We start from the raw sequence: 22,096 nt of genomic DNA, 5'->3' as shown, positions 1-22,096 counted from the left end.
CCAGTCCAGTTCCACGCCTCAACTCCTCGGCTCCCCACCCTGCCCTGCTTATTCTTGTGAACAGATAAATCATCTCAAATGAGGACTCTAAACTAAGAGGAAAAAATGGGTATTCAGCATAGGACAAAGCTTGCTCTGTTTCCTTTTTTCCCTCCTATGTTACACTTGGTTCAATAATAATCATGAAAAGTAAAAATAAAAATTGAGACAGTGTTTTGGACAGGAAGTGGAATATGATAGGCAATGCCATTAAACTTCCATGGTAAGAGTGTGACTTGAGGTCTTCATTAACCTTACAGAATACTCAGGTACATAGCCAAAGATTCTGATTTAGAAGGCTGTTTTGGTCCTGTGAAACTGAATTTGAACATCTACTCCAGGGTGTCTTGGATCAGTTTAGCGTGTGTGTGTGTGTGTGTGTGTGTGTGTGTGTGTGTATATATATATATATATATATATAAAACCTTGGCTACAAATTAGAATCAACTGGGGAACTTTGTAATTCTGATTCCCAGAACACATCTCTGACTAATTCAATCAGAATTTCTCAGAAAGGGTCCAGGAATCTCCTCAAATTCTAATATGCTGCTAATTTGAGAAACACTGGGCTGGAAAACAAAAAGGTCACAGCAGTGTCCCCATCAGGCTAAGACGACCAGGGACACACCTGAAATTCCACAAAGTTAGATTTCTTAATTCATTGCAATGAAGGATTTGCACACAGAGGCACTGTGAGTGCCTCAGTAAACAAAAGCAAAGATGGAGTTATTTGAGTACACAGGAGGAGAGTGGATGCTAGTGTTTCGATAGGCTGAAAGCAAAGCAGAGCTGTGTATAAAGGGGTCAACATCAGGTCTGCAATGCAAAGTGGACCCAGAGTTTTCCTTCCTTGGCAGCAGGAATGTTGAGATAGAAACGCAATGTGGTACCCAGAAACCCTTTATCTGAAGCTCTGCAGCTGGGTAGAAATCAAGAATGCTTTTCTGTGTCAAAATGACTTAGATCTTCCAGGCAAGAAAAGAATACGTCTTTCTCATAGATATGATTTCAGGCAGTACGGTTTCTGATAATCCATGATTTGGGAGAACAAAAATTTCTCAGTGTATAAGAAAGCAACAGTCACTCAAAGAAGCGGACACATTACAGCTGCAATATGTGCTTGGAGGAAACACTGATTCCTGTTAACTTTGCAGGTGACTTAATCGGTGTCTGTTATTCCAACTTGAATGGTGGGACAGATTTTTACAGTCTGAGCTAATTGTTTTACCTTCTCAGACATGGCAGCTATCCCCACAAAGTTGCTTCCAATAAGAAACATAGGGTGTAAAAAGAGGATCCCGATAACATGTCAGTGTGTAGATGTTATTCATGAATTAATTCAGCAAAGAAGTATTGCGTGCCTACTATGTGCTGGGCTCTGTCCAGGGAACTGAAAATTCACTGATGAACACTACTCAATCCTCAGTTCTCAAGAAACTTACAAACTGGTTGGAGAAAAGCACAAATAAATAGGCAATTACAACAGTGTATAGAAATGTTATAGCTAGATTTAAAATAGAATTCCACGGACAATTAATCCAGTCTGGGGTATTCAGAAACTCAAAAAACATTATCAGATGTTATGGAAGAGAGAGGAGTGGTGGGGAGTTGGGTGTAGGGAAAGGGGCAGAAAGGTGGAAGTAAAAGAAAAATGATTTTGAAAATAGAATCATCTGACTTCTAACCCAGACTCTACTGCAGTAACTCAGAGTTTTCTCACTTGTAAAGTTAGGAAAACAAATCAGAGAAATATTCATTGAGTACCAGACAGAGTTCTAAGTAACAGGAATACGTCAGTGAAAAAGAGACAAGCACCCTGACCCTTGTGTAACATCAATTAAAGCAGGTGTTTATTTGCAGAAAGTAAATAAAAGCCATAACTAGTAAGTAAATTATTTGCTATGTTAGGTAATCAATGTCGAGAGGTGGTGGGGAGAGAATTGCTAGCGGAGGAGTCCTGGGAGAGGCGGCGGGGAATTGAAGATTCGTTGTGACGTCTTTCAAAATGCGTAGGCAGCACGGGGCATTCTGGTGAGGTTAGATCACAGAAGTCATGCTTAGCTAAGCTAAAAGGGAATCCCCTGGCCTGTGTCAGCCACAATTTTGACCTCACTCAATATTTTCCTGTTCTTCTGACTTCAGAAAGCCTAACTTTGTACCTTAGATAAACTTCTTATTCTATAGCACAGTTCTGGATTTCTCATTGAGATCATTTCTGAAAAAGCAATCAGACAACAGTTGACATTTCTTGCAAACACTGGTAGCAGTTGAAAAGTTTAAGGCAGAGCCCTGGTTTGCGTATAATGTTCTAAATTTCCCTTAGCTGTTCTTTCCCTTTCTTTCATTCCCTACTTCAACCAAAAGCTGATTAAACCATGATTCTCAACACCCATGCTTTCGCCCCCCACCCTCAAAACCAGAACGATGTGTAAGAAATTTGGCTTGTCACATTCACCAGGATGAAGAGGTGTTTTGTTAATTTGGTGGAGATGGTCACGGATGCTGAATGGTCTGCAATTTATGAGCCAGTGCATGTTAATTTTTTGAAAATTGATTTCATTCACAATGCCAATAACTTCTCTTTAAGAAACACTGGGTTAGGAAAACAAAACTTTGCCCAAAAGATTTAGCTATTTCGAAAATTAGATTATAATGTGCTCAAAGCCTACCTACCTCATTTGTTAAGGTGTTTCTATTTTAGTTTAAAATATTTCAGAAGGGTGAGGTGTAGTAATGCCTGTAATTCCAGAACTCTGAGAGGTCAAGGCAGGTGGATTGCTTGAGCCCACGAGTTCGAGACTAGCCTGGGCAACATGATGAAACTCCATCTCTACAAAAAATACAAAACTTAGCCAGGTGTGATGGTTTGCACTTGTAGTCCCAGCTGCTTCGAAGGCTGAGGTGGGAGGATCACTTGAACCTGGGAGGTCGAGGCTGCAGTGAGCCGTGACATCATGCCACTGAGCTCCAGCCTGTGCAACAGAGTGAAACCCTGTGTGAAGAAAATTAATTAATTAATTAATAATAATAGTAAAATGCTTCAGAATATACAAGGAAATATGTATGTGTTCATTTAATCTATGTTTTAGTGATAGTCAATTGCTGTAATCAAGAATTTACACTCCAGATATAGTAAGTATCTAATCAAGATGACTATGGACATATGTTTTGGTAATTCAAATAATAAATGTTACAAGATTTTATTTATAAAATTCGATGCTTAATAATTAGCAAAATCGTGACTGTAATGGTTTTTTCAATAGTGAAACTGGTGTTATTAAAAATACATAGATTCTAAATGGTAGAGCATTCTTGCACCTCCGTGGTGTGAAATAAACCCATGAATAATCATGTTCAAAGCTTAATTGCTAAATGGTCCTGAGTATAGAACACAGTTAAATGAACTATGGTAAACTATCATTTTGCTCTTAGGTATATACTTGGACTACAGTCTAATCGATGTGAAAATTTTAGCATAGGCATATAATAGAATAGTATACATTAATGAGAATGAACCATTGCCACACACAGCAACATGGATGAATTTCAGCAACATAAAGTTGAATTAAAAAATCAAACATAAAAGAATATATACTGTAAAATTTCATTTTAACTATTTTCAGAAATTGATTATACTAAAATTAATTGTGCTATGGTTATGAAATAGGATATTATACAGTTATTAAAACATTCAAAGACATTAAAAACTCATAATTTAATAAGATAATTTTTAAAACTCTATGTATTATATATGACTCCCATTCTGGGAATAAAATCTATGGATAAGTTGCTAGGAGCATAACAGATGTGTGCAGAGAGCTAGCAATCAGGGTCTCAATAAGAAATACAGTGATATACTCAAATTAGAATAATAGAAGGCTTTATTTTAAAAACGGGAGAGCAGGATATAGGGGAACTACAAGGAATAAACAACACAGTTACTCCAAACAACAAGAGAGCTATTACCACCCCTAAAGTCGAAGAGATAAGAAGAAGACCAGTTACCAAAGCACAAGAGAGAGTTGCCTAGAGGTGGCCTTCTTGAGAGGAGCAGTGGTTGCAGGCAAAGGAGACAGCCGGGCCAAGATGAGCACAGGGAGGAAAGGGGGAATAGTATAATTCACTCTCCTTCCTCCTCTCTGTCTTCTGCTGGGACTTTCCATTCGCAAAAGCCAACAAGACATCGCTGATGTGGTCTATACAGGTTGGCTCACCAGACAGAGAAATGGGTACACAAGGGTATGGATGTGGTTATCAATACTGAGGGTGTTCAGGGGCAGGTCTCAACCCAAGTGGCACGGATTACACATAGGATTGATTTCCTGGATTATCTTAGGAGATTCTGCAGGTATGGTCAATTGTTTTCTTTATATACCTTTATATTGCTTTACTGTAACAACAATATGTGCAGTATTTTTTTTTAATTCTAGCGGTAAAATGTATCTGTGTGTGAAGAGATGTGTATATGTGCCTGTGAATGAATGTATGTGAGTGTATGTATGAAAGAGAGAAAAAGAGGCAGGAGGGGTGTGAGAGGGAGTGGTTTAATGAGATTGTATGTGTGCAGGTGAAGTGGTATAGGTAAAGTGAGATGTCGTGTCTGTGTGTGCACGTGTCTGTGGGGGAGGCATATTAATGATTGTATGCGTATATGAAATGTGGAGGTGGGGTATATGTGAATGAGGACAGTTGTGAGAGTGTACGAGTGGATCTGAAACTATATGTGTATGAGGTGTGTGTGTGTGCACACGTATTTATGTATGTGAATAGGTGTGTTTCTGTGAGATAGTTGGGAGTGGGGTGTGCAGGAGGGGTGTGTTTTGACAGCGTATGTGAGGTGCACAGGTGGATGCAAAACCATGCAGACAAAGGGTAGGCCGGTGTGTTTGAGAGTGCATTTGTGAGACATGTGTGGCAGGGGTGTTTGTGAGGGGACATACATATTAGCATGTGTGCATGCAGGTAAACACATATGTGAGTGTCCTTAGATACATCTATACACATAGAAATAGAAATATTTTCTTCAAGTAAAAAGAAAACCAGAAGAAATTATGCCAAAATGTTAATAATAGTAATCTCTAGTGGCAGGATAAGAAGCAAATTTCATTTTCTTTACTTTTTTGTTCGATTGCAATCAGGAAAACAATGAACATTTTGGTCTGTTTTATTTGCTCCAAGAATACATGAAAATATTATTGTATCTTTTTGACAGTATGTAAAAAAATCTTGACTAATAAAATATTCCTTTATGGGACTATGTTTGAAAATTGGAACCGCCTTTTTCAATATATAACTGAACGCATACCTAAATCCCTGGTTAATTTGTAGAAGGAAATCTTCCATTTAAATTTGAGAACCATTAAAACATTTAATTTTGTAATATAACGTAATTAATTCCTAGGTATTCAATAACTGAAACTAATTGCTACTGATGTTTTCAAGCCAATGACCTAATGGTTTTTGCATTAATGAGTCAGTGAAACTAGTTCAATGTCCCATTTATATCAAACTGCTTCAGAGAGCTAAAGGGCTTTAGGTTTTCCAAAAACTCAAAGCTTATACTAGACATTAATAGTGATTATCAATAGAAAGAGGAGTTTAGATAAGTTTTAAGTTTTCTTTCATTTTAGTGTTCTATTTACAGATGTTTTGTTTGTTTTTAATGATGTATATCTAGGGCTTATGTAATAAGGCTTCTGTTAACTAATTTTAAAGCAGGTTTTCTTCCTAAGTAGAAGAAATAGGCCTTGAATTCTTTCACTGAAAACTTATTTTCTCTGCACTGCCTCATTCCACTAGTAACAAAATATGGAATTTTACCTTTTCCAAGTTATGTTTTTATAAAGGAAAAGTTTGTGGCAGTAAATGGCTGAAGTGTTATTCTATTTTTAATTTATTTCGAGCTTAGACAAGTTTTTTAAAGTGAAATACTACCACCGACATCAAGTCTTTCAGCCCAATTTATTTTGTATTGTTTACTGTAGGCTCCATGGTATCTATGTAACTTGAATTGGTTGCCTGAGTCGACCAAAAATAAAATTCTAAGCCCCCCAAGATCTGAACAAGCCCCTCCTCTCAGCCAAGGGCATTCCAAAGTTATCCTGAAAAACTAGTTCAGGCCATGATGGGAAGGGGAGGTTGGACATGCCTCATAATGCCCTCCTCTCTTTTGGAATTCAGGAAAAGCTGACCAGCATAAACATCAACAGACCTTAGGTCTGATAAGAAATATTTACAATCTATTCTCCCTAAAGCCTGCTACCTGGAGGCTTCATAAGCATTATAAAACTTTGGTCTCCATAACTCTTTATCATAACCCAGGCATTTCCTTCCTGTTGATTCCAGGTCTTTAGATAATAGCTGTTTCAATCAATGCCAATCAAGAATCTTTAAATCTACCTATGACCTGGAAGCCCTCGCTTTGAGTTGTCCTATCTTTCCAGATTGAGCCAATCTACATCATACATGTATTGATTGATGTATTATAACTCCTCAAAATGCATAAAAGCAAGCTCTACCCCGACCACCTTGGGTATATGTCATCGGGATCTTCTGAGGCTGTGTTATGGGCCTGTCCCTAACCTTGGCAAAATAATCTTTCTAAATTGATTGAGAACTGTCTCAGATATTTTTGAGTTCACACTTGAAATCATGGAAAACCAGTTTAATTTTATGTAGATAGCAAATTAATAAGTAATTACATATATCAGATCTTTTCTTCACACTCAGCTTTTAAAATGTGAACAAGTCAAACTCAATTGCAAATGCTATTAAGTGAGGCCAAACTGAAGACACTCATGATTGCAAAACATAATCACTCAACCAGAGAGGAGCGCTCACACCCAGGAATGCTTTCTATTGTCTGATCTGTGCTTCTCCCTTTGTCTCATCTGATTTCTCAATAGCACATCATTAAATAGACTGACTTCAAATAATACCATTTGGAAACTGCTAGGAAAATGTTAACAGAAACAGTCTTAAAAACCCACCATGTGCCTTTTCCTAGGGGTAAAGGAAGAGTGATCAGGCTTTTACTCGGCTGCTACATCAAACCACTGCTGTGGTTCAGTGAACACCTTATTTTCCCACTTGAATTTGAGCTCTTCTGCAAGATCGCTCCTGCCAATCTTGCGGAGATGTCGAGCCAGGAGGCGAAGTTTGTCGGTGAAAGTTGGAAGTGATTTTTTCCAGAAGCAAAGAAACTCGTGGATCTGTTCTGTGAGATCATCGGGGTTCTTGAGTTTGATGAGCTGAATGGTGCTACGGTGCAGAGGGAGAGTTGAGGAAAGAGACTCAGCATTTTCTTCTGAGAGCTCCTCAGCCAACCAATGGAGCAAGTTATCCCAAAGGGCTTCTGTCAGGCACAGGAGGAACACTCAGAGTTAGGACTCTTTCCTGAAGGATGCATGGAAACTCTAACTCTCTAACTCTCCACACCTGTTTATAGGAAGTCTCCCTGCTCTTTAGTTTGGCCTTGGAGCGTGGTGCACAGATATGAGACTACCTAGAGCAACAGTCAAAAGCTTCTGAATCCCTGGCATTCTGGGATCATCTCCTGGGGGCACTAACTATTGCAGAGAGTTTTAAATGCTTATGAAATTTTAATGTACCTGAGAACCAAGAGGGTGTGTTAAAATGATTTTTACACTCTGCTCTACATAATCTAATTGAGAAAAACTAGAGTAGGGGCAAACTTGACATTTTTAACAAGCTCCCAGAAGATGCTGGTGCTGAGGTCCCCAACCATGCTTTGAGAAGCACTGTTTATTTGTTTTTTGTTGTTGTTGTTGAGATGGAGTCTCGCTCTATCTCCAGGCTGGAGTGCAGTGGTGCCATCTCAGCTCACTGCAACCTCCGCCTCCTGGGTTCAAGCGATTCTTGTGCCTCAGACATCCAAGAGCTGGGATTACAGGCATGCGCCACCACACGCAGCCATTTTTTTTTCTCTATTTTTAGTAGAGACGGGATTTCACATGTTAGCCAGGATGGTCTCGATCTTCTGACCTCCTGATCCGCCCACCTTGGCCTCCCAAAGTGCTGGGATTACAGGTGTGAGCCACTGCGCCCGGCCAAGTAGCACTGTTTTTGAAGGGTCATTTTAGGTTCAAAATGTATTTCTCCTTATTAGTGCTAATCTGATGCATAAATTGTACCAGCAGCTAGCCAATCCTCACACACATCCCTAACTATACACACAGTCACACACACACACACACACACACACACACAAACACATACACGACACGATCTACCACCCAAAAACAATTCTGTGGAAGATCCTTTATACCAACACTTTCCACTGGGCCATCCTCTGTTGACTCCTGTTCACCTGTTGTTATGGTTGTTACTGATATGTAACTTAGATCCATAACTCTAAATAAAACCTTTTTCTCCGCTATCTGTCTCCTTTCACATTCCAGCCCTCCCCTGCATCATAGCCACTTTCTCCCACTCTCATGCTCCACCCCTGTACCAGTTTCCCTGGTCTGGTGTTAAGCAAGCATTCTATCTGCTTTCCATTCATTACTCGACTATTCCTTCCTCCTACACACTCCTGTAAATTGCACTCTGATTTTACAATATAAAGCCACCTTTCTGTGAAAACAAGGAAAAGGGGCCAGCACTTCCTTCTTCTCCATCATCACTTTCAACCCAGTGTTCTGCTACCTCCATGCAATGCATTCAATTTGAAGTCCATGCTATCTGGGCAGGCTTTTCTTGTCCCATCCACGTCATCAGCAACACTCTGTAGGCAACTTCATCAGCAGCCCTGCGGATCATCATTCACACCTCTGACCCCAGATTATGTGGTTCCTTAATTTTGTCAACTCCAATGACATGTCTCGTGATGCCAAACTGGAAACTGACTTTCAAGGCCAATCTTCATGTTTCATGCTCAGCCAGAATTATTCTACCTCCATGGTTTCAGCCTCTTAATATTACTACCTCCTAAACTTATTCCATGGCCTCTATTCCTTTGCTTCTGCTCAATATACTCTTTGCTGCCATCAGTACTATAGTGATCCCTTGGTGTCCCCCAGTCATTCAGTCACCTCTGCAGAGTCTCACATATCTCTGTACCTGCACTGCTCCTAGTGATCAACTATGCACATCAACGATAGTCTTGCATCCACCTTAAAATATGTTGTCTTTTTTAGCTTTCATTTTTCTCGGTTTGTCAATCTGAATCTTGAGTTATTCAGATTGCATTCACTTACCTGGGCTGCCTGAGGTTAGGAAAATATGTTGAATGCGATCAACAAACTGTAAGCTATGTAATACCATTTGAGCCCTTAGTCACTTGAAAATCCATTAAGAATAATTTTTCTAAACTCAATATAAATTTGTTTGTAACAAGGACATTAATCTTTTCTCTTTAGCCCCAATCTCAATCTTATTCTGTTTCTCTCAGCCCATGTCTGCTTCTACTTCACCCAAAGTCATTTGACTTGATTTCTCCTAACTTTGTTTTCATTTCAAAATTACTTTCTTACAAAATCTCACCCCTCTGTGTTTGCTGGATTCCATCCCTCACACTATTTTTCATCGAGTATTTTCCCTTCACACCTGTCCCTTAATCTCCCCTTCACCAAGGCTCCTTCCTTGCTTCCTACAAACACTCTCAGGCCTCCTCTTCCCTTGCTTCTGCTACTGTGTCACGCTATTGTGCTATTTCTGTCCTTCTCTTTATCACATATTCTTTTAATGTCTAATGTAAACTTGAGGCCTCAAGTTCCTCACTATTGACTCACTACTTAAACCTCTGCTTAGGGGTTCTATTCCCTTCTTCAAAACTCTATTGAAGCTTTCCTTCCCAGTCTTCTGAGAGGCCTCCTAATTATTACGCAATGCACGGATTCCTGGCCTGCATCTTCTCTGATTTCCATGGAGCATTTTACTCCTCTTCTTGGAGGCCCTGGCCTCCCCTGCTTCTCCTCTTTCCTCTCTTGCCCTTTGTCAGCTGTCCTTTCCCCCTGCTAACTCTCTTCCTCCTATATTCTTTTCCCTCTGCTCACTCTTTTCCTCCTAATACTGCTGCATTACTGCATCCTATCTCAGACCTCTTATATTTCTGTCCTCTCCCCTCAATGAATGAATGCATCAACTCTTATTGATGTTACCTTATGGGAAATATCCTAGATCTACCCAATCTTTATCTTTTGGCATTGTTTTCCTAAATCCTGGCATAGCACTCCAATATTCATCTCCTAGTTATCTGTCAGTGGATACTACAGTCAAAACCAATGTCATATTTCTAAAATCAAAATAATCAATGATGGCCTTTCCTTCTCACTACTTGATCTTCCTTCACTCTATTCACTTTCTTAGTTAATGCGACCACTCACCTGAGCAAACTGAGACATGTGATGTTATTCTCATTTTTCAAAGCCTATTTCTTATCCCCTGCACCCAAGTCCTGATGTTCCTAACTCTGATAATCTCAAATATTTGCTCTACTTTCCTGCCTTGCTGACTCAATCTTAACCGTGTTCTACCTAGCTTCTTCCTTGCCTGTTGCAGGAACCAGGGTTCTCACTTGTATCCCTGCTGTCAGTTTTGGTTCACCTGAAAGTCTAATCTGATCTTGCCAGTCCCCTGTTAACGAATTTCTTGCAGGGTCTTCCTACTATCTAAACGTCTTTACTAGGCATTTAAAACTTTTCATGTTTTCTCCCACTCAAAATGTCTAAGCTCATCTACCGTCACCCTTCCTACAGCAGTTGTGATGGCATTGGTTCTGTGGGAGGACTCGTGTGAGGACAAATATCTCCTAACCTGTGTAAGAAACTAGAACTTCCTAGTACCCATAAGAAGAATCCTTCTACCTTTGTACTCTCCAGTGACTGTTGATGATGGCAGTGATTATGCTTCTATCTGGACATCAAATTCTTCAAAGATTAACAGCATTATTAAACTTGCAAAGCTTTCATCTATTGCTGTTGTTTTCTGTATCATCTGCTCTCTTTTTAGACACAGTTTATTTATACCTGAAAGGGTTTCTAATATGGTGTTTATTATATCCTATTCCTAATGGAGTTTAGTAAGACCCGAACATTTTCTGTACCAATCTGTAAGGGCAACCCCTGATTGAAAGTCTATCATTCATAATGGGCCTGATGCACTAGTAAGAAAATCCTCGCTGATGTTTTTTCAAGACCAATAAATTATCACATTAGCAGCTACTGACATCACAAAATAAAATGTTTCAAGAGCTAAAATAGAATAAAAGTTTCCAATTGCACCCTGAAATCTATAGCATTATTATGTAACTGAATTATGCATAATGACAACCAAATATTAAATGTTTCTTGTGGTTTCATATCAACATATACCTCAATTTCAAATAGATTGACTTCAAATGTTGATTTGAATTGACCATACTTTAAGATTTACAACTTAGGAGTCAACATTTCAGCTCAAAGTATAGTCATCTATTTAGTAAACTAAGCAACTGCTAGTCATACAAGTAAAATAAAACTCAGTAACATTTGTATTTCTTGCAGATTTCAACTCAGCTTTAATTACATGCAGATTTAAGAATGCTAGCTTGGTTTATTTGTGTATGACTTCACAGGAAATAAGTATTTATTAGACCAATAAAGTTAACGATTGTTTAATTGGAAAGTCACTTTCTCCATTCCTTTTTATGAAATGATTCACATATATATATAACATATAAGAGGTGTGGGGAAGCACCATAATGATGACAAAGCGAATATTCCTCACCTACAGGATCCTTAGAAACTCTTTGGGTACTCTGTGGACGGTTGATTAATTTCTTATGCTATTGTGGGAAAGGAACACAAAATAAACAGAAGAAATAATTAATTTGTGAATAAGTTACAACAAAAATTCATCCAAACCTCATCTCTATTTGGAAGAAGTACTGAATTGCATACCTCACAAAATTAAATACTGTGTTTGTGCATGCATGCTCAGCACTTGTTTTCCTAAGTAAAGCAAAGTATACTAACCCAAATATTTCAGCACATTTAAATTTAAGAATACACATTTAAATATTATTAAAGCACTCAGATTAACTCTAAATGAACATTTTCCAACCAAAATTTAAAACTGTTAAACCAGCTAGCATAGAGCAAGCTACCAGCATGCTATAAAGATGATATTTTGTATTTTGTAAAATCCCCTGTGGGGCAGGCGCTTTGCCTCAACACTCAGCACAGAACCTGGCACCTAACAGGTTAAAAGCAATCAAATCAGTGAGCGGATATTACTCGAAAATCAACATTTTATCAAGAAGTAAATATATTTATTTTGCCAGCTTTCTACAGAGTCTGGAGAACAGTTTTTTCTCAGGTAATATGAGATAGTGGAGACAGCATATGAGATAAAATAAAATTATCTGGGTTCAGATACCTAGCCAGTGGTTGAGTAGCATTGCACTTTGGGGAATTTATTTAAGTGCTCAGCCTCAGCCCTGAAATGCCTTTATGGATGCCCACATCACAAAGCCTTGCACACAAATGTTCACATCATCTTTATTTGAATTAACCAAAAACTTGAAACAACTAAAATGTTCTTTAGTAGATACATAGTTGAACAAACTATAGAACATCCACACTACAGGATACTAAAGTAATAAAACAAAACAAAACATAGATACATGGGACAATTTGCAAGGACCTCCGGGCATGATGCTAAGAGAAGTATTCTAGTCTCAAAAGGTTGTGTATTCTGATTATATCACATTGTTGAAATTACAAGATTATAAAGATGTAGAACAGATTAGTGATTGCCAAGAGTTACTGATGGAGGGAGAAGGGGTGAGGGAGCACAAAAGAGATCTTTGTGGTAATGGAATAGTTCTATATCTTGAATGTGGTAGTTACATAAATCTATACCTGATAAAATGCCAGAGAACTATACATACACATTGTATCAATGTCAACTTCCTGGTTTTGATATCTTGCCATAGTTATCTAAAATGCAACCACTGAGGAAATCTGGGTAAAGAATACATTGAACTTCTCTGTACTATATTTTGCAGCTTCTTGTGAATCTATAATTACTGTATGTCAAAACGTTTTTTAAAGCTTATTTCACAGCAATGATACGAGGATGATGTAAGTGTTACATGTTAATGAGTAGCATACTGCTTCCCACTGAGCCCCCTAATACAAGTTAGTTGAATCTGAATATCACATTTTATAGGCATTCTTGTCACAAATATTATATAAACATGGAAGCATATAAAACTTCCATTAAGAAGTTTTAATGGGAAAAAAATTAAGAAACATAGCATGAGTTGAAGTATGTTATTATACTATAGCACTGCAAAATAGCACATATAATTTTCAAGGCATCAGCTATGTGTTTGAACCCCTCAAAATATTGAGAGAGAAATGCCAGTTTAAATAATGCAGCAGATTGTATCATTCCCATCAAAGGGCCCATGGCCTTGGACAAGAGATACATATTGAGACTTTTCTTTGTATCAGCAGTTTTTCCCCCCCATAACTGTTTGTTCACAGATGTCTCATCGCATTTTGATGCACACAGAATGCTTCCAGTGTTTAAATTTTTTTTCATGTACATGACAATGCAATTCAAGTACTTCATCTGATGCACAACCATGGAAGCAGTGAATTGGGGTAGCTCAGGCTCTTTTTAGACTTCCAGGCACTGTGCTGGTTGCCCATGTGGTCCCTTCATGAAGGATTTTCATAAAGGATTTTCAGTGTTGCCTTCTCTTCCCTTCCCTTTCATTTTCCTCCTCTCCGTGCCCCCAAGCCTTTTTTGCACGATTTTGGTCTGTGCACTCTTTTCGCTTGCACACTACCTTTTGAACCTCCTTGGTGCTCAGGCTCAGCTACAAGCAGAACAGTCAGCCAACATTTGGCCTCCTGCAGTCTCCCCTCTCACAGGTTCCCAGCATCCCTACGTGGTTCGCTGGATGCGTTCCTTAGCAGAAACAGCTCTCATTCCCGCCGCCCCCTCCCCACTTTCCTCTCTTGCCTCCTTGCAATCAAAAGATGCCTTTAAAGGCACTTCTCTGCTTCTTATTTGGTTTCTATTTGCAGGTTCTATTCCACAGTTTTCCAAGTCTAACTCTGTCACTGAGTATCCCAACCTCCAATCTCAAAATTCATTTTTAAACTTTTTTTTTTCCTTTCTTGATTTTAGCCTTGACATATACTTTGAAACCGTTTGTTTCTCCCTCTGCCACCAGGCACTTCTGTGAACCATGCTTGCTTATCTAATTATGTGCTGGCTTAGAAATTCCAGGGGCCAATCTTGAAACAAACCAGGCAGAGAGACCAAGCTGTGAAATCCTCCCTCTTGGCGGGAGTTACAAACGGCCCGCCACTGCTAGGCTGAAGTCAGGATCGCACAAACCGGACCTCCAGATGGGCGATTATGCAAGATAGCCCTTACAACAAGACACACAGACCTGCGCCTTCCTGCACGACTCCTGCATGCTTTCCACACCTTTTCCTTCTTAAACTCCTTCACTCCGCCCAAAATGTTGAAATAGTCATTTGAAGGCATTCACTTGGCCTTTCCAAGCCACATGCTAGCATTTTGTTAGCGAAACTGCTTTCCCTTCAAAACAGTAACAATAACAACCACCACCACCACAACAAAACAACAAAAGGTGCCATTTGATTACATTTTCTCAGATTCTATTTGTGAAAGTAATATTTCTTATTCCTCTCAAGTAATCTGTTTTATGTTAATGTTGCATATTTTAATTTGCCACCTACGATATCTTAAATGCCACTTGCAACATGTCAGTGCGCTGGAGAAATGCTGGACAAATTTAAACGTGACTCTCCAGCTCTCTGTAAACTATTTCCTTGCTGCACAATCCACATTTAAATGGGTATAGTGGGGCTTATGTGGCAGTTTTCCCTGAATTATAAGCCTCTTGAGGGCATCAGTATAAAAATATAAGCAATTCAGATATGTACAGATGTGTCACATTTTACGCTGTTAAGCACGATGCAAGTCTTATCTATTTAGAAGTCATTTTAAAAATTGAAATCAAAGACAGGCACCTACACCAGAAAGAGGTATGAGTTTCTTGAGCTTTATAGCCACTATCATTAGATTCTTTTGATTACTGACTACTCTTTCCATGTTCCCTAATTATAGCCCCGTATTGAATTCTTAAAGCGAAGTAAACCATTTTTTACTTGAACTCGTATGTGTGAAAATTTGATCTTTTGTGTGCAACTCAACAAACTGGAGTTGGTTACATCCACTCAGTTACCCAGTGTTATCTCCCAAGGAACCTCCACGAGTTTACTGTCCTTGGGGCTTTTCAGTGCTCCAAGATCCAGCCATTATCAGTCTTCCCTTTACTCAATAGACTTAATGTTTTTGAGGATCAGGAAAGTATATCTCATTCCTGTATATGTCAGACATCATCGTAGATAAGGTGTTGTACACACAAAGTGGTAAAAAATATTTTATTGGCTGGGTGCAGTATCATGCTTATTATCCCAGCACCTTGGCAGGCTGAGGCAGGAGGATAGCTTTAGCCCAGGAGTTTGAGTCCAGCCTGGGCAACATAGCAAGACCTCATCTCTACAAAAAAATACAAAAAAAAAATACAAAAAAAAAAAAAAAAAAAAAAAAGCCAGGCATAGTGGCTCACTCCTGTGGTCTCGGCTACTTGGGATGCTGAGGTAGGAGGATCACCTGAGCCTGGGAGGCAGAGGTTGCATTGAGCTGAAAGCATGCCACTGCACTCTAGCATTTGTGACAGAGTGAGACCCCCCTACTCAAAAAACTAAAAAAAAAATTGTGTTCACATGATGATACTGTCTCTCGATTTAAATGATACGCCCCTTCAATATCTGCCATATTTTCAAGGAACTGGTCAAATTCTACCTCTTTTATCAATTGGTTTCTTATTTGGGAATTTATACACTATGCTATCACACAATTTAGCTAATAACTTAATATTATATTGTTGTTAATGCCATTCATATGTGTTGTTTTTCCTTCCCGAATTAGACACTCAGTGATTTATTGTGTCTTCTTCTGCATCTTCTTTTATATCAGTACTTACATTTACCACGTGTTAAGCACATCATACCTTTAATAAATACTTAATAGCCAGAGGGGCCCTCCATGGACAGTCACAAGGATTGTTATCATCATACATGTAAGGTCAGCAGTTTCAGCTGTTCACACAATCTGCACAGCAAGGTTTTAATGTATCCATGAAGATTTCTTCTACTATTTCCTACAGAACACATTTCAGATCTCCGCTGCTTTTTGAAAACACATGCCTTACACCCTGTCTACCACTGTCTCACAAGGTGTTTATTTTTCTATTCGCTGAGAAAATTAAGCAGTGGGTTGGGCATGGTGGCTCATGCCTGTAATCCTAGCACTTTGAGAGGCTGAGGTGGGTGGACCACCTGAGGTCAAGAGTTCGAGACCAGCCTGGCCAACATGGTGAAACCCTGTCTCTACCAAAAATGCAAAAATTAGCCAGGTGTGGTGGTGCACTCAGCTACTCAGGAGGCTGAGGCAAGAGAATCGCTTGATCCCAGGAGGCCAAAGTTGCAGTGAGCAGAGATCATGCCACTGTACTCCAGCCTGGGTGACAGAGTGAGACTTTGTCAAAAAAGAAAGAAAGAAAGAAAGAAAGAAAGAAAGAAAGAAAGAAAGAAAGAAAGAAAGAAAGAAAGAAAGAAAGAAAGAAAGAAAGGAAGGAAGGAAGGAAGGAAGGAAGGAAGGAAGGAAGGAAGGAAGGAAGGAAGGAAGGAAGGGGAAGAAAGAAAAGAAAGAAAGAAAGAAAGAAAGAAAGAAAGAAAGAAAGAAAGAAAGAAAGAAAGAAAGAAAGAAAGAAAGAAAGAAAGAAAGAAAGAAAGAAAAGAAAGAATAGTAGGCAGTGGTTCTCAAACCTGGGTGTTCCTGCCAATGAATCTTGAGAAAAGGGCAAAAAAGGGAAGCTCACACTTTGATTCAACTGGTCTCAGATAAGGCCACATTTGGAATAAGCAACTGGGTGATTCTGATGCTGAGGCTGAGTGACTGCACATAGAAAAAACCAATCAAGTATCAAACCCTACATGAATTATCAACTAGCAACCCTATAAATGTATCCCAATGAATGCCTGGAAGAATGAAAGAAATATCTTTATCCAAAAAGTGATGAAAATTTCTAATGTCACATCAAGACAAAAGTAAACTTCAGATTGCTTCAACTTACCTAAATCTATAGGGATATAGCAATAAAAATATTAATTTCTATTAAGTAATTTCATAAATTACCTTACAGGAATCACACAGATGACCTAGCTCTGGGGCCCATCTCCTCATGCAGAAATTCCAGCTTCTGGAAAATTTTTCTCAAGTATTTCTGGCAGTTCCATGGGCTTTACTCTCTTGGTATCTACACTGTTCCACTAGGTGCCCCCAGTGCTCAGCTGGACCATGCAGCCCTCCACACCACTTCTGTGGGCACAGCAGCTTCTCCCCATGCATCTATCATCACGTAGCATGCCATGATGGTTTCTACCTGTCCTTCAGTTTTGCTTTCATGGTGCCACATAGCTTCAACTGACATCTGTGTTTTCCACAGGTTTGCACAGCTGCTGTCCTACTGCTGCTCTGCTAGGTCCCACCAGCAGTGATACCACTGCACCTGCTCTGTACTGAGCTCTTGGTCCCTCTTGCTTCTCTCCCAAGGAAAGAAATTCTCGTTAGTGGCCAACCTAAGCTCTCTCTCCCGGTATATGAGCTGTGTGGCAAAACATGATAGGATGAAGAAAGTGGCTTCCTACCCCTCATGTCATATGACATTAAAGTAATATTCACTGTGCCCTGATATGCCACAGAACTAAATAAAATAGGCTTTCTGTTTTTCTAATTAAAACTTTTTTCCATCAGACATAATCATACATCTAAGGAGTGGAAATGGAAGATAGATTTTACCAATAGCTGCAGGGCTCAACCCTACACACTTACTGGCCTCTGCTGACTAGAGCTTTCAGTGTATAATTTATATTTATATATTTCACATATTTTAACATATATTATACATAATTATGGTATATAATAATGTATATTATATTTATATTATGTATCACATACTTAACATGCAATATTTAATACATTCATATGTATTTAATAAATTTATATGCTAAATTTATAAAATATGTTCACACGTTTTCAGGTAAAACCATCCTAACTTCCCTGCATACAGAATTCTGTCAAGTCATATCTCATATACCCAGTTATTTCTGAAACTCAGGTTCATTTCTTACCCCAGAAACACCTCAGCTTTCATGCAAATAACTTCTAGGCTGTTTACTTCTCTGCACACTCATAAGGCATGTCTGGAACTCTCAGAATTGAGCCTGAGCTCAAATCTGAATTGTATAAAAATTGCTTTCTCCTTAGTTACCTCATTTGCCTTTCGCTAAAAAAAAAAGAAAAGGAAAGAAAAGAAAAAAAAAAGTGTGGAAGATGGAGAGCTCTTACTGTTTTCCTCTGTGATACATGCAACATTAAGGATCAAGAGTGATCAGGTCTCCTGGTTGAGAGCTAACCACACTAGTCTCTGACAGTTCTTGGGACTGGAAAGAAGCTCAATACTTCAGCCTTGGCAGGGACTCACCCTCATTGTAATGTGCTTTCAGGGAGCTTTGGGGTGGTACTGGCACTGACTAAGCTGATGTCACTGTAGAAAAATGTGCATGAAAACAAGAGTGAAAGACAATGCAGTGGAAAGACAATTGCCATTGTGCACCAGCTTTAGGGCTGATTTGTTTGGTGATATCACGTCATCATTGTGCCTTCCCAGCCTCACAGAATGAACACAGGTCATTATAGGGAGCAAAGCAAAGATAATGGGGCTCCTCACAATACCCAGTAAAACCTAAGGTGAAAGTTAGAAAGGGGACAGTCAGGAAAATCATAAATCCTTCCCACCATTTTACACATATTTTGAAGGGCTAAGTAGAAAACACAAAATGTTACCTTTGAATACTAGTGCAATATTTTTATTATTTTATTTCATTTCATTTCACTTCATTTTATTTTATTTTATTTTATTTCGTTTTACTTTTTGAGATAGAGTCTAGCTCTTGTAGCAAAGGGTCAATGACGCGATCTAGGGTCACTGCAACCTCTGCCTCCAGCGTTCAAGTGATTCTCCGGCCTCAGCCTTGAACTCCTGACCTTGGGTGATCAGCCCACCTTGGCCTCCCAAAGTGCTTGGGTTACAGGCATGAGCCACTGTGCCTGCCCAGAATGCCCTATTTTTAACTGTACCTTGTGCAGTCACTAATTTCAAGGGCAACCGAAACAATATTATTGCCATTTGGCATAAGAAGTTGTAAACTTTGTCCTCTGTAATTTCTACTGCTTCCCAGTTCTTGCAGACTCTAGTGCAGAGCAAATTTTTGTGTAAAGTAACACCGTAAGAATTTTCTGATACTTTTAGCACCATTTAGCATGGATGCCACATAGCCTTATAGCTAAGCATCAAATTTATACAATCAATGAAAGAAAATGACATGCTGTTTTTATTAATTTTATTATTTACCCTAGAGCACTTATGCATGAAGACATTCTAATAGGTTATTATTGTGATACCTGTGGCAATAGCTCTTTCATCCAGCTGCCCTAACCTCACACTCCTCCCATTCCCACGCACTTACTGTAGGGCTTGCTTTTAAATAAGTCTTTTGTTATTAAAAGACATACAAGTAAAAGTGATAGGATTAACAATAGACTAAGAAAGTACATATAATTAGTATTTTTCTGTGTATCTTTAGCATGGATTTTTACCAGAAGCATTTAGGGTATTATAAGTCCTGACTTTTCCTGCTTACTGTACTTTGGATTTATTTTGCATATAGACCTCTTCTACCACGTAAGCATCAACATAAGTAAATGGCAATGCTTAGTTTATAATGTAAAATCATAACTTGTTTATAATGTAAAATCATTATGAATTGTATGAGTCATACATTATAAAATTCAGCATACCCTTTACTATTATGCAATAATGAGCTCCAGTTTTGCTTAACTTGAGCTCATTTATTGCATAATAGTAAAGGGTTATTTACTTTATTATAATCTTATCACTTTTACCTGTATGTATTTTAGTAACAAAATAAAAGACTTCTTTACCGGAAAAATCCTACACAGATATCACAATAATCGCCTATTAGAATGTGTTCATGCATAAATGCTCTAGGGTAAATAATAATAATAGTAAAGAGTATGCTGAATTTTATGACGTATGACCTCAAGTTTTGCTTAACTGGAGCTCATTTATTTCATAATAGTAAAGGGTTTGCTGAATTTTATAATGTATGACTCATACAATTCTTAATGATTTTACATTATAAACAAGCTAGACATTATATTGACCAAGAAAGTAATCTGGTACAAAAATTAATGCTAGTATAAAAACTCTGTGCTGTAGTAATGTGTTCAACATAATCACAAATCTAATAAAAGCTTATGTAAGTATCGAGTGAGGATGTACATGTAACTATATCATTGCAAACCCATAACAATGGTTTGAAGTGTTATTATCCCCATTTCACAGATGTAACTTTTCCAAGGTAATATGGCTAGGAATATGGCAAAATTAGTCATGAAACTGAGGTCTGTCTGAAGCTCTAACAATAAATAATACTTCCTCCAGATAATAATACCAGCTACTATAATTGCCATGTACCAGGAATTACTCTAAAAACTTAAAGTATGTTATAGAACCTTGACAGTATAATATGGTATATAGTCCATCATAAACACACACACACATCCTTGTGAGGTTCTTATGCCTATTTTATGAATGAGGAAACAAGTTTAGAAAGATAAAGTTATTTGACTAAAACATACATGCTAAATGACAAATACAACATTTAAACTGACATCAGTAAGAATCCAGGTCCTGTATTTGTAACTTTAAGTTAACATTTGTATGTAACATGAAGGTTGTAATGTGGAACTTTCCACTCAGTTACTTCAGTACCTCCAGCACTACGCTTACTATTTACATATATCAATTTTATTGACTTGGCGGTAGTATTAGATGGAAGTAAAGAGCTCAACTCCTAACGTATTATTCATTAAACTTGTAATCTTAAACAAAGTAGTCCCTTTGTGCCTCAGTCTCCTCCTTTTAAAAGTAAAGATATACAATGTCATTAGAAAGAGGCATTGAGTTACATCATGTATCTGAAATTAGGGTATCATATGTAATAAGTGCTCAAAATAGTACCGGTTATTACTTAAAGTATTTTAAAAAAATATTTGTTTCCTACATAAATACATGTTAAAAGAAACACTTCTATTTAAACCATAAGTGAGAAAACAATTTCATCTACATAAACACAAGAAAACCTTAAAAAATACAATTAAAAAATAACAATATTATTAAATTCTGTTGCCAGCCAAGATCTCTGAACCTGAGAGTTATTCTTTGTTAAAAAGAAAGCTTTGAGCCGGGCGCGGTGGCTCAAGCCTGTAATCCCAGCACTTTGGGAGGCCGAGACGGGCGGATCACGAGGTCAGCAGATCGACACCATCCTGGCTAACACGGTGAAACCCCGTCTCTACTAAAAAATACAAAAAACTAGCCGGGCGCAGTGGCGGGCGCCTGTAGTCCCAACTACTCGGGAGGCTGAGGCAGGAGAATGGCGTGAACCCGGGAGGCGGAGTTTGCAGTGAGCTGAGATCCGGCCACTGCACTCCAGCCTGGGCGGCAGAGCGAGACTCCGTCTCAAAAAAAAAAAAAAAGAAAGCTTTGCAATTGTTAAGGAGATAGGAAAACAAGTTAACAACAACCTGAGTTCCACTCAGATTAAAGTGTAAAAAGAGAACATTGTTTCACTGTTTTGATTCCTTTTTATTGAAAGCTGGTGTGTATATTGTACTAAAACAGCACCTGCAATTCCAAACTTTGGGAAACAGCAGTATAACCAAGCAACCCTTTTATTTGCTGTGAGTCATATCATTCAGTGTAAACTTATATGAGAAGCATTTTTGTCTTTCAAAACTGTACAGATCACATTTTAAGGGGTATGAATGATAAGTCATAAAAAAGTGCACGGAG

General features: G+C 38.4%; 1 protein-coding gene across 3 annotated transcripts in view; it reads right to left on the bottom strand.

Moving 5' to 3' along the window:
• Positions 1 to 1,867: 1,867 nt before the first annotated feature.
• The window catches only part of DTHD1 (death domain containing 1), a 71,204-nt gene continuing 50,975 nt past the window's right edge, over positions 1,868 to 22,096 (bottom strand). The window contains exons 9-11 of one of the 3 annotated variants that reach the window (XM_065544858.2): positions 11,767 to 11,824; positions 7,029 to 7,393; positions 1,868 to 3,031 (exon numbers count right to left, since the gene is read on the bottom strand). In XM_065544858.2, coding sequence (XP_065400930.1) covers positions 7,071 to 7,393; positions 11,767 to 11,824 — 381 coding nt within the window. In that variant the 3' untranslated portion in view covers positions 1,868 to 3,031; positions 7,029 to 7,070. The remainder of the gene's footprint in view (positions 3,032 to 7,028; positions 7,394 to 11,766; positions 11,825 to 22,096) is intronic. The other 2 variants (XM_065544857.2, XM_065544856.2) reach the window with 2 other exon arrangements.

The sequence above is a fragment of the Macaca fascicularis genome, chromosome 5, assembly GCF_037993035.2.
Source record: "Macaca fascicularis isolate 582-1 chromosome 5, T2T-MFA8v1.1".
NCBI lineage: Eukaryota > Metazoa > Chordata > Mammalia > Primates > Cercopithecidae > Macaca > Macaca fascicularis.
This window is presented reverse-complemented; position numbering and strand designations above follow the sequence as displayed.